This window comes from Ctenopharyngodon idella, chromosome 3 (genome assembly GCF_019924925.1).
Source record: "Ctenopharyngodon idella isolate HZGC_01 chromosome 3, HZGC01, whole genome shotgun sequence".
Lineage (NCBI taxonomy): Eukaryota > Metazoa > Chordata > Actinopteri > Cypriniformes > Xenocyprididae > Ctenopharyngodon > Ctenopharyngodon idella.
Genome location: NC_067222.1, coordinates 14,007,741 through 14,021,604, shown reverse-complemented (window position 1 = coordinate 14,021,604; position 13,864 = coordinate 14,007,741). Strand labels below are relative to the sequence as shown.

General features: G+C 36.4%; 1 protein-coding gene across 13 annotated transcripts in view; it reads right to left on the bottom strand.

Moving 5' to 3' along the window:
* Nucleotides 1–13,462, bottom strand: part of LOC127510041 (uncharacterized) — a 72,865-nt gene extending 59,403 nt beyond the window's left edge. For 2 of the 13 annotated variants that reach the window (XR_007929434.1, XR_007929426.1), the window contains exons 1-8: nt 13,379–13,459; nt 13,231–13,287; nt 12,173–12,896; nt 10,610–10,749; nt 10,402–10,536; nt 10,184–10,208; nt 9,719–9,769; nt 9,456–9,543 (exon numbers count right to left, since the gene is read on the bottom strand). Coding sequence is in view for 2 of the 13 variants with exons in the window: in XM_051889544.1 (XP_051745504.1) it covers nt 9,719–9,769; nt 10,184–10,208; nt 10,402–10,536; nt 10,610–10,726 (328 nt within the window). In the remaining 11 variants the exon portion in view is untranslated. Of the gene's footprint in view, nt 1–327; nt 9,152–9,225; nt 9,280–9,455; nt 9,544–9,718; nt 9,770–10,183; nt 10,209–10,401; nt 10,537–10,609; nt 10,750–12,172; nt 12,897–13,230; nt 13,288–13,378 lie in introns of those variants that run through there. The other 11 variants (XR_007929425.1, XM_051889544.1, XR_007929427.1 and 8 more) reach the window with 9 other exon arrangements.
* Between the last annotated feature and the right edge of the window lie 402 nt (nt 13,463–13,864).

Here is a 13,864-nt window from a genome sequence, read left to right as displayed (position 1 = left end):
TCTGCAGCTAGAAAATGTTGGCAAATGAATGACTCCTCCCTGTATTTTTTAGCACATTGGCCCCGCCCCTCAGCCTCATTCCACCAATCACAGCAGAGTATGCTCTCATATAAAAGCTGCCGCAGAAGGGAAAGGGACTTTCCATATCGCTCTTCTCTTCAGCAGCTTCCGGGAGATTTCTTCTGCTTTCTGCTCTTATAACTTATTTTCACTAAGGTCCACTTAAGGTATGAGATCTGATTAATATGTTTTTCTTTTTTTTTTTTGCCTTTGTCTATAATTACTTATTAGTTTTCATCTTTGATAGAGCGTATGGCTTGTAGTGACTTTTTTTTTTTTCTAAGTTTTTTGATCTTCTGACTTCAACTGGTCAAAGATCAGCAAAAGAACCGTCACATGAATGCGTTACTCCGCCCTCTTTTCCTCTTCCGTACTCCAGTGTTGGCCCCGCCCCTCTGTCGCGACTCAGTTCTGCTTAAAAATGCTGAGTTCAGTAATCATTCTGCTTTCAGACTGAGACTGAGGCTCGATGTTAAACTCCGCTGTGATAAATCCTGCTTATTATTAATGTATGTGTGTTCATGCGATCATCAAATGCTGCATATTTGTTATGATCTTCTAAGCATTAAAAAGTATTAAAAATGATAAAACTATTAACATGGTTTAATGCACAAAGACTAATTTCAGTGCAAACCTTAAACCTTAAAAAAGCTGCGCGTTTTACGATTTAATTCTATTCGTTTTTTTCGTATTGTTCATTAGCTTTATAGTTTGGGATAATGTAGGCAATATGAGTCGTTTATCTCAATCTCTCCATTCTGTTGATTTAAATCTACTTGGGAAAAGATGAATATGTACATTATATTTGTAGGCTACTGATGGTTTAGTTGTTTGAGTTATAATTTTCTGATTGTAATGGAAAAACGTCTTTAATAAGAAAAGTTTCATTCACTTCACTTTTATATTTATTTTACGTATTTTATTTATGTTTTGTCTCTTCCAGAGATGTCAGAGAGCAGCTAATATGTCCCGAAGCGGGACATATTAAGCGCTTAATGTGAAAAATGCTGGCTTAATGTAGGCTACTAGCCTACTAAAACAGTGATATTGGAGGTGCAAATTCAGTAGGCTACACACCTTTTAAATAAAGCATATACAGACATGCAGATGAGCCCACATGAACGCAATTAATTAGCCAACACGTTAAGCATTTTCCTAGAAAATAAAATACCGTTATAAAGAAAACGCTGAATGCATTAAGACAGTGATATTAAAAGACAAATAAAGCTTTAGACAAGCAGATCAGGCCGAACATGAAGGCAACGCGCTTTCACGTTCAGCGTTATAGAAAACCGTTAAAAATGCTAAACATCAAAATACTATATTTCCACTTTGTTTACGTTGCCGTTGTCTAAACAGTAGATGCTGTTGATGACAAGAAAATGTGTGAGAAAATAGTTTCTGGTTGTTGTTTTAGTAGGATTAAGCCACGTAAAGCGTTAGGCCTAATGTCTCCCAGCGACGCGGCGTTAACGCATTGCTTTCAATGAGAATTGAGAAATATTTCATGTCAAACCTCCACTCACTGAGGCAAGGGCATGGGAATTTTGTCTTCATATTGGGATATAATTTTGTCTTCATGACATGTGTTGGGGTATTTTCAATTTAAACTGCAGGACATCAGCGTTGGCTATAAATCATTTCCTAATCCTAAAAAAAAAAAAACATTCTCGATATAAAACAATATAAAACACCTAACAGCCAGACAAAAAGTCACAGTAATTTAGATCGTATTATAGTCGTTTTGGCCTTTATTCATATTAAACGCAAAGTTCGGGATCAAGACTATACAAGCGGGAACTCGATATATGTGTTGGAGCGCTGAACAAGAGCTAAGGTTTAGGATTGGTTATGTTTAGGTTGAAATGTAATTGTAAAAACACAATTTAACGAATTAGAATGAAAAATAATCAATGTCATCGTTTTAGGCGTTTTGATGCGAGTCATTCATATATATATATATATATATATATATAAGTTAAATAATAATCTTGCATAAGGAAAATTAGCTTGTATCTGCTAATTCTATTTATCAGTGTTAAAATAAAAAAGGAAGGAACCGCATAGGCCTGTAATAAACCTCGTAGAAAGCTCAAACACGTCTGTCAAAGAAATTCTCATACAACGGCCGCTTGTTTTGATCACAGGGAAATCACTTTATTTCGCATATACAAAAATATGACTCATAGCACAGGCACGGGTAGATACTGCGAAGGGGGAAAATAAACATGGAACAACCCGCAATTCACCACCTCACTTACAGTGAATTTCACGCTCAATTCATCAGATATTTGGCACTCAAACAGCTCGCTTACACAGCACACCGTGAACACACAGAAGGCGTGTTTCTCCGTTTAACAACAAACAATTCATATATATAAATTAATGAATGAGTTAAAAGAGTCATTCTACGAAACGGGTGCCATTTGGGTCCGCAACGTTTGATCAGATGCGTAAGGCACAAAAAATGCCCCAAAGTCTGTTTCCAAAGCTTAAAATTATTAATTCAAGTGTTCTTTTTAACATGATATATGATAAAATGCTTTTTTTTTTTTTTTTTGAAGATTAGCATACTATTTTTAATCATTTTTCATTATATAGCCAATTTCACATGTCCGTGTTAACCAACATGACAGTTGCATCTAAAATATCACCAAATAAGTTATATATTTTTCAAACATATACTACTTTCAGGATTATATGTGTGTCCCTGTTTACATAAGATATATTTATTCACAATAAACCTTATTTATTTTTGGAAATATTTTATGATTTGTGCGCGTCCCTCAGTTTGACTTACCACCCCGTCACACTAACTTGTTTTATCTATAAATGATGCACTGTTCCTTTAAATGATATCACAAAGCCGGAGTGACACCATTTGAGCCTTATAGCCACCAAGGACAAAAGCAGGCAACTATTTAATTTTTTACATTGTTTATTTGTTGCTTTTTCATGTTAGGCAGGGCCCGTCAAGCTCAAACCTACCACCCCGTCACGCAAAATAGATAGGGAAAACTGTTTTTTATTATTTTTTCTTTTTACATTAGTATACAAAGGAAATTATATTTCAGATTGAATACATGTATGCTAGGTGAGAAACTTGACCACATGGGAGGAGGTTTGTGGACATTTTGGGATGAAATTTATCACCCCGTCAGGTTTTTTGTGACGGGGTGGTAAATTTCATCCCAAAATGTCCCCGGATAAAAATCACGTTCTAGGGGGTAAAACTTTTTTTTTTTTTTTTTTTTTGGCAGGGTTCCCTTGGTAAAATGTGCATTCCAAGGGCTAAATATCGTGTTATTTGGGCTCACTTCAACCCGTGGACATGAAAAACAACCTCCGGCAACAGTGTAAAAGTAGCCCAATTCTGCGGGAAAACCACAGACTTGGCAACACTGTTTGGTTCATTAATTCACTCATTCACTCACTCACTATATCACTCACACACTTTTTACTCAATTTGAATGTCTCCCCTCCCCGAGTTTTTAAAGTTTTAAACCAGCAGATCATATAGAGAAACACTTTGTCCATACCACCCCGTCACAGGGTCATTTTGTTAAAAGTTTATGGAAAGAAAATGAAATATTACATAAATTAATGTTGAATGATGTTCTTGTTGTGTGGACTAATCAGATAAATGTAACTTTATTTGTATTTTTTAAGTGAATTCATTTTTTCAGTACAAACAATGAAGCCATTGAAACGCCAAATTCATATTTCAAGATTAAAAATATTAAATTACAGACTTTCTATTGATGGTTTCCAAAAAAAGGGACATTTTACTATTAGGAAAACATTCGATTTTAAAAATCAATTTCTTGTTTTACTGCTCCATTGGTATACATATTGTCCGTGACGGGGTGGTACAAGAATGGCTTCCTTGCCTGAATAAAAAGGATAATATCAATAAAGATGTTGTGCCTGTTTTTTGGAGGATTAACATATCTTTCAAGTTGTAGGTTCGTTTATAAAAAGTTTGTTCTTAATGAAAAGTTTGAAAAATGCAAAGTGGAAATGGCACCCGTTTCGTAGAATGACTCAAAAACACTTCCCTCTCCCAAGGCCGAGGAGACCCATCCATAGGGGGTAAAGCAGGGCACGGGCAAATCGTGTCGTCCGCCGGGGAGCGTCCCTTCACGATAAAGAGGCGGAGCTTAAGTCACAAGTCCATTCATAACAATATCAATCCGTCTTCCGCAGCAGCCTCGTCCTTATGCTGCGTTCAGAAGGGCCGGGCAAAATCCCTATAGTCAGTCGTATCTTTGGGCAACACGTGGCGCCAGCGACCAGTGTGCCGAGGCAGGTGACACTAAATCAATCCCCCCCTCTAACTCCAGTCCTTCAGCTCACCTCGGTAATTTCGTCCATGGATCCGCTTAAGGTAGCCTATTAAATGCATTTGCTAAATACGATTTTATTTGTCTAGAAATAGCCCACAGTTCGAATATTTCGCTTTAATATTTCAGTAGACTTTTAATAGATTGTATTGCTTGTAATGACGTTTGGTCTTCTTTGTCTGTTTTTTGATCCTATTTCATATTTCAGAATTTATATTTTCACTTTTTTTTGTGAATTTGGTACAGTTATTGTTAATAGGTAATTTACTGTTGAATATATTTTTGTTAGTCCAAGTGAAAAGACGCACATGCAATAAGTTTCAGACGCACGGTGGGAGAACACAAAGCTTCTGATCGTTTATCAGCATATATTGGCCCACAGTTATAGTATCTCTAGAAATAAGTTGTTGAGCAAAAGGATTATGCTGTATTTGAGAAATGTGATTCTTTGTTGACTTTGAAGAATAAACCATATGATAAAGGAAAGTATGGACTCAGTGTGGTGAATACAAGATAAGAAGATACACGTAAAAATTTGTGGAAAAACTAAAAAACATGTCCCGTACACTACGACTTTAATACTGGGACAAAAACCTGAGTGAAACGAAAGAAGTCTTTCAGCTTGACATGAATCCAGTATATGGGGCGGTGTGTGTGTGTGTGTGTGTGTGTGTGTGTGTGTGCGGTCTGTTATAATGTAGTGGTTTGTGTGTCATTGATGAAATCCTGCAGTAAATTCTTTTGCTCTCAAAGCTGTAAGAGCAACAGAGTAGAGGCGCTGTAAATAAAAAAATAAAATAATTAAATATTTAAGAAATTACCAGGTCCTCCTCACACAAACATGTTGGCATTTAAGGTTTATGAGGACTCTCTATTGACATAATATATCACGTACTGTAGACTCTATACAGTTGAAAGCCCTTTGGAATTCACTGGTTTTCTGCATTAATTTGTTATGAAATGTCATCTGGTAAAAGTCACACAATCATAATCTTTCATGTCTTTATTGAACACACACACATTCGCAGCTCTGCAGAAAAGGGAAGTGATCTCTGCGAGTGACGTCCACTGCTGTTGTTATTGTGACCTGCTGATCCACAAATTGTTTTGTTATGAGTGTTCATGAGTGAGTTAAACTGCTCACTGATCTTCAGAAAAATACTATTCTTAGATTTCCCAGCGTCATCATCAGCAGTGACTGTGTAAGTCCTTAATAATGCTGTGAAATTAAATCATACTTTTGGAGAATGTTGTCCTCGATACACATTAAGAGTGACAGTGACTAAATCAGTGGTGACGTAGATAAACTAAAGTCTTTTCACATATGAAACCAAGTTCATCCGTCAGAATCAGACTGAGTCACACGCAGACCAGCAGACTCACGGCAGGAAGAGAGTTCACACCTTCAGATGTAAGTTAGTGTTTTGTGTGATTGTGTGTACTATGTGGGTTATTCCTGGAATTCAGTCTCTTTTGTGTCTCCAGTCTTAGTCATAAATGACCCCATTTGAACTCTAAGCATACTGAAGTTGATTTAGAAAACGTTTGTATATATATATTGGCCATATATCAGATTTTCCCTCTGCTCTCCATTATGTGTCTGTATGTGTGAATCCACAGAGATTTGCTGCTTTCTAGAGAGACGGTCTGAGATGAGCTTCAACAGAACAAAGTCTTGTTTTACTTGTTCAACTGTTAGCATCACTGCTAGTGCTAATGAAGGATTGACTGTGTTTGTGTTTATTGTTCTGATGAACTGCAGCTCAAATGATTCATATTCAAACAGAGAGATGCCCAGCCTGAGCAAATGAAAGACAATCATGTTTTGAGGACAGAAACACACTCGCCTCTGAAAGAAAACACCAGAGAAAACAGGAAGCCTCTTAAACTAATTACTACATGAGAAGTGTTTTCTAAAAATAAACATTCACTCATTTTCTCAAAACCTGAAACACAAAACCAAATCTTCAAACTACATTCACAAAACCCCGACTCTTCTCAAACCATATCACCTGTTCTCAAAATCAATCAAAGCTTTCAGATCATACACACATCAGTCAATATATAAACACTACAGATCATTCATTAGACTTTCTAGTCCTCATCCTCCTCCTACACAAATCTGAGTTCACTGTCAGATTAAAAAGGTATAAAGCTGTCACTGGGACGGTACCCTTTAAAAAGGTATTACAGTTTTTTTCAACTGCTTACACACAAAATCTTTACTTGTCACACAGTTTCTGAAACCTGACACTCAAACAGCAGAACCACACACCAAATCTGCAAAACCATACACTAATTCTCAGCCTTCGACTCAGTTTTCAATTTCATAAAACACTTTTTGCAAAACACAACACACAATTCTCTATGTAACACACAAAAATCTAACAGGAAGTATCTTGATTTCCTTTTTCAAACACAACCATCAAAATGCCACACTAATTCATCAGTGCCTCACACTAACTCCTCACATGTGCAAACACTCACTGCTTTACTTAACACCAGCCAATCATGGCTTTAAAATAGGCCTATAAATAGGCCAAAGGTCAAGTTATAGGTTTTGCACAACTTTTCTGTTGTTTACTTGCTTCCATATTCATCATTTCTAAACCCTATTGAGGATTTTTTTTTCTCCACATGGTTGCTGGAAAGTGCATGATCGTCGTCCCTATGTCAACATAACACTCTCCAGGCAATGGAGGAGGCATGTGGAGACACTGACGCTGCCTCCATCCAAGGTTGGATACGCAAGAGAGAACATAGCATGTGACGTGGATGAAGTATTGTGGCTGGACCCAGCCAGGAGGAGAGATGGAGTCTAGATACACCCAACCATCTCGCCCACCAACAAACACACACACAACACACACATATTGGGTTTTCATGTTCTATAGGGACATTCCATAGGTGTAATGGTTTTTATACTGTATATTCTGTATATAAATGTCCCCACAAAGTCAAAATGCACTGGTATTACTATACTTATGAAGACATTTGGTCCTACCAGGACACACATACACACCATTCCTTTGGAATATTCACCTTTTTCAAAAATTATGCTAGTTTTTTTTTTGTCCAACTACACATGGTTGATGTATTATATTTTATTCTGTACTGTGCAATACTGTATTCACAACCACAAATGCTTACAGTAAAAAAAATAAAAAAAAAAAGTTTGGTTTTAATCTTGCTTTCCTGTTTACCATGAATTTTTCAACATCTCTCTGCCAATTACTCTCAATCTTGTACAGAAATGTACATAGCAGCTTATGAAAGAAGAGTTTTAGGTTTTGAATAACTGTGTGTATATGATACATCCAAAAATAGAATATTATGGCAAATGTGTTTGAAAAGTAAGACAAATGTTCGCTTTTGAGATGTGTTTGTGATATTTTGAATGCAGTGCTTCATTTTGCAAGAGATGTGAGGCATTTTGCATTTTGTGTGTGCAATTCTTGGATGTGTGTGTAAAGTTTTGAAAAAAAGAGGCAAAGTTTTGAAAATGTGTGTAAGCAGTTGAAAAAAACTGTAATAGGTACCAACAAACATGCACTCTTAATGTACCTTTTGAAAGAGTATCAGCACAGTGACATAATCAATGTAAAAGAGCATGAATCATCAGCTGTCCTCACTGCAACATGGGTGTGTCTACGGAAGTTAAGTTCATATATGGTCATTCCTGTATCCTGGGGGTTTCCCTGCAGAAAAGCCTCTGTGTCTGTAATATCTAAATCTGTCATGATTCTTGAAACAAAACAAAAATGTCCAGTTTTGCAAATGTGTTACTGCGTTACATGTGCTTTCTTTTGAGAGACAATAACTTTATTTATTGTACACTTTCAACTGAATGTTTTCATTCACAGACATCTATATACATTATATTATATACATTATATTATCCTCTATTACACACTGCATGAAAGGGAATATTCAAAAACCATAATGGGGCACTTTATGGGGTCGTCCACCTGCATTGGCTTTTATTTTGTGACTTTCAGTCGAATAAAAGACTATAGTCATTTTTGCATTGAAGATTTCTTAAAAAAATGTGTTAAAATCTCATCTCATGAACCCATTATCTTGAATATATTTTAGAGACCAGTGAAATATTCACAATTCCCGTTTCCATTTTTGTTACTACAGCATAAACTTCTAGCCTAGGAAGTTCAGACATGGTAACCTATATAAGTCAATGGCTATCATCAACTGTCTGCTTACTGACATTCTTCAAAATATCTTCTGTGTTCAGCAGGAGAAACTCATACAGGTTTGGATCAACATGAGGTTGAATAAATGATGATGAAATGCTCTTTTTTGGGATGAACTAACTCTTTAACTCAAAACAACAAAACAAATGTGGTCAGTTGGTTCTTTATTATTATTTTGACAGTAAATGATAAAAAATACAAATGTTTAAAGGGTACGTTTATATGACAACAACAGTATATTAAAGACAGAAACGTTTTCTCCTCTGTAGAGTTGACAGAGTTATCAAATGATTCCCGTTCACACAGATCCGCAGAAACGACTAAAAGCGCTGTATTATGTTGCCAGACAAGTAATGACAGGATGATCCTCTGGACACGAGCCGTTGATCTGCTCAGATTCAGAATGATTCAGTGAATCAGATTCATCAGATCTGAGCTTTATTTGGACAGCAGATTCAGGATCAGATTCAGGATCCCTGAGGCCGAGAACAGACTCTGGCTCCAGAACACGAACCATTCTGGTGGAAAAGAGCTAAAAGTCTGAAACCTGAATGATCATGTGATTCAGTCAAACCCACTTCAAGTCTTTCTTTCTCTCACTTTGATTCACTCACCTGATTTCTGAATCATTGCGCTGAATGTCGCTCGTCTCTGCTTTCAGATAACATCTGACAACACATTGAAACTGATTATTAAATACTGTTATATTCATGAAAATATTTTCTATATATTCAGAGAGATTTTATGGTTTAGGCCTCTGATTTCATCATTTAATATGACTTTTTCAAACTGATTTTCATGATTATTTTGTTCTATAAGATACAATGAATCACTCGTGACTCACCTGAAGATCCTTTTACGCAGCATGAAACAGATCAAGAGCAGAAGAACAACCATGATGATGAGAAGAGCAGAAATCCACCAGAACTGATCTATACAAGCCACAAAATGTAAATTCAGCTGATCTACACAAACAACACCACAATACAATCATCTGAATTAATCAACTATATATTATATATTTCTTCTCTTTCTCTAAACTTTGGCATGTGTCTTATATGTGATCTTCAGTCAGATATTTCAGACTCAATCATCATCTGAACTCACGTGAATCTGGAGTTTGTGTCGATCCGCCGCTGGAGTTTGTGTCGTTAAACACTGAAAAACACATTCATAATCATCATGATTCACTTACAGAAGATTCACTTCAACACAGAGTTTGATCTGAATCAGAACAGATTCACTTCAACACAGAGTTTGATCTGAATCAGGACCGATTCACTTCAACACAAAGTTTGATCTGAATCAGGACAGATTCACTTCAACACAGAGTTTGATCTGAATCAGAACAGATTCACTTCAACACAGAGTTTGATCTGAATCAGGACCGATTCACTTCAACACAGAGTTTGATCTGAATCAGGACCGATTCACTTCAACACAGAGTTTGATCTGAATCAGGACAGATTCACTTTAACACAGAGTTTGATCTGAATCAGGACAGATTCACTTCAACACAGAGTTTGATCTGAATCAGGACAGGTTGATGTGTTTTATTAGCGTCTCTCTCACCTCTGAACATGGTCTCGTGTGTGATCTGAAATGAAAGGAAGAAGCATCAGATCAGTGTTTATTCATGAAAGATTCAATACTGTATGAGTTTGTGTTTGTTTAATGTCCTGTTTAATGTCCTCTAATGATTTATAGTCAAATTAAAAGAACAAGATCATAATTTCTGTTTGTTTAAATATGAAAACACATAAATGTTGAGAGACATTGAGTTGATTTACTCTTTTAGAATGACACTGAATCTCATAACGAAGTTCATCCACACAGTAAGACGTGACGAGTCGATCAGATGATACAGACGTCACAGGATACATCAGTCTGTGTGGATTCGATGGATCTGCTAACAGACGCCCGTCCTGAACAAATCAAACACAAGATCAAGTATTGTATCTGAGTGAATAATCCTGTAGTTTGAGGACAGAAACACACCTCTGAATACCAGCTGTGCTCACAGTCTCCACTGAGTGTCTGATTCAGTGCCTGAAGTCTGTATTCAAACCCGTCGTCAGTCTGAATCTCTCCACACGTCTTAGAGACGTTCTTCATGATTCAACTCAAATGAGGAAAAGCTGTTAAATCACAGAACACATTACTGCATTGTATTATTACTGCATGACGAGGGTTTTCTTACAACAAACATTTAAACACTTCTGGAAAAGGTAATTTAACAGTGAATGAAAATGCGAAGAGGATCATCTTCAACAATTTATCACACGCAAATATACTTATACATTTCTAAAAGCGCATCTATGGAAGTATGTAAGCATTTCAGAGAATATTGTGCATTTAAGTGGATTTACATCAAATGTTGCTGAGACTGTAGCATGTGTTTGATTTGATGTTGTACATTTTGCATAGAAATATGTTAAATATGCTATATGTCTAGATTTTTAGTTTAGAATGTATAAGTTGGCAAAACAATATATAAAAAATTGAATAAAGACATTTTATTTGGATCCATTCATTGGATGATTGAAACAAACCCTGTTTCCAAGAATAAAGTGCAGGTTTATTCTTGCACTATTCCCCACCCCAATAAATGTTTACAAATGACTATCGACTCAAACTTGAATAAATATTACAGTATATTTGTTGTATTTAATAAGCTGTGCTACTTCATGGAAGGTAGTGGTATTTTGTTGAACTAATTTTTTGTTAAGCAGCTGTTGATAAGATATTGTTGAACGGCCACTTTCTGTTGGGATGATGATGACTAAAACATTTCATGACTGAATGAACAAACATTTTTAAATGGAAAGAAGGTGTAATAAACAATGGCTTCTGCCCACTCCATTTTGGTTCTTTTTGTCTGGTGAAATTATATAGGCCCAACGTAATTATATTTACAGCATTTACGAATAGATTTTTTTCCAAGCCATGTTTAGGCCTATACATTAAAACAGTAACTAGATCAAAGTTTGACAGTATCAGACATTGTTTTGCCAAACTACTACTACTCAATTCTACATTCAGTTGGGTTTTAGAGGTTTTTCCCAAACTGCTCCCTTCATCTCAGAAAAGGGATTGAAAAAATTGCGCATGCGCAGTACTGAATTGAAACACGACCTCACGAGCTTGCGGTTGCCATCCCCTAATCTGCAATGGGTTTGTTCTACAGAAAAATAGCATGAGTGCAACAACTTATCTTGACCCGACAGAAAACAAATAGGAAGGAATGATAGCGGTGTACAAATCAAGGTAATAGGCTACAATCAGGTAGGCCTTTCACGCTCGGTTTAATTTAATTTAATTAAAAAAAAAAAAAAATGATAAAAATGTAAGATTTAAAATAGCATAGGCTGTTTAAATAAAAAAATTATATTTTCAAGTAGCCTATTTTTTGTATTAAACTCATCCCGGCGCTGATCCTCCAGGAATACTAACAAAAAATGCGCCTTCATAAATCATGCTAACCATGAAATGCTTTTAAATCTACCACAATCGATTCACGGTCAACCACAATTAAACATACATCGAAAATATTTTTCATACCTTAAAGAGGCTCTTTCCTCGGTGACAGTAAGGGAGGGATCCTGACAGGAGAATGAGATTCCTGTGCACGAGCCATGCCGATTTTATTTTATAGTCTGGCACTTTTATAGGCGGATCGAGCGCAAGGTAAAAAAAACAAACCAGCTCACCCCACCCCTTTCTCCTCTTATCCATGTTCAGGTGTGGGAAACAGAAGAAAAAAATGTTGCTCGTCTAGGGACACTTGACCTTTGATATTCAGCAGTGCTTTGATCTGCATTGACACCATTGTATGTGAACTGAACTGGATGAGGACAACACTGTTTACTCCAGTGCTGATATAGATAAATTAACTAAATTAATAACTATTGTTTCTTACATCGGAATGAATCAATACTGGATTTACTTAAGCTGGATACTGACACCATTTTCTTTAAGAGCTGCTGTGCAGCCAAAATTATTTACCAGTTATCAATGTAAAGCTGATTTGATACAATCTGCATCGTAAAAAGCGCTATATAAATAAAGGTGACTTGACTTTGTCTGGACAGCTGTTTTTTAGGCAGTTCCGCCATTTTCTATAGACAGACTCGCTCCAGCTATAACGCGTCAAATCAGTTCTTTTAAATGTTCGGGTCCAGTTCATTAGGTCTGTGAATTGTTGTTTCTTCACTATACTCAATCCCATTATTCAGCATCTTTGGGTTTCATCGTGTGTTTTTTTCCCCTTTTTCCCCTGACAGCTCTGAAAGACACAGAAAAGACTTTAAAAGTCAAGGGTAAAGTCATTCCACAAGTTCAGGAGCAAAATAAAATATTCATCTGCCACAGACACACAAGAGAAAGACAACAGAACTCAAATGATACTTAAAACCGTCAGTAAAAATGTCATTAATTTGTTTCCCAGCTCAGTGTGAAGCTGGCATGGATGGATCCAAGTTGTTTGATATTCAGATTACTCTCGAAGAACATTATCTCTGAACTACACAAGCTCTTCACACTACAAGACAATCCAAACTAAGTAAATTGTTTCTTATCACTTTAACAGTGTAGGCTAAACAGTGTTTTTGTTTTTTTACCAGGAAGTGTCGCCATTTTCGCTGATTCTGATCACAACGAGCCCATGAAGATGGTTTCTAGAAAAAAACAAATGCATTAATCTAAGTATGGACTATATTTAATGATTTATAACATCTAAAAAGCATAAAACAGGAAATATAATCTTACCAGGAGTCGAGCAGCGTTCAGATTTACTTTCACTTTCGGTTCCACGTGATTATATCCTCTCAGCTGAGTGACATCATCACCATCACGTGACCTGCAGAAGAGACCTGCACGTTTCTTTTCTGACAAACGTCTTTTTTTGTAGTTGGTGAGAGCAAGAATGAGCAGCAGTTCTTTAAACAAACTCACAGCATAAAACATTCAGCTGAATTGAACGAACAGAACGGGACTTGACAATAAACTCATTTCAGTGTTTACCGAACACGAGAAACACGTTATAAAGCACAACAACACCAGACACAAGCAGAGAAACATTACCAGTGTTTGTTCAGAAAACTTTAGGCCTATTCATTCTGTAACTATAATCTTAATAATAGATATCTGGCGCCTCCTGCTGGACACTGATGAAAACATCATTAACACACATCAGGACTGAGAAACTTCACATGACATTCATGGACAGAAACAGATCCAGCTTTATTCGTTCTG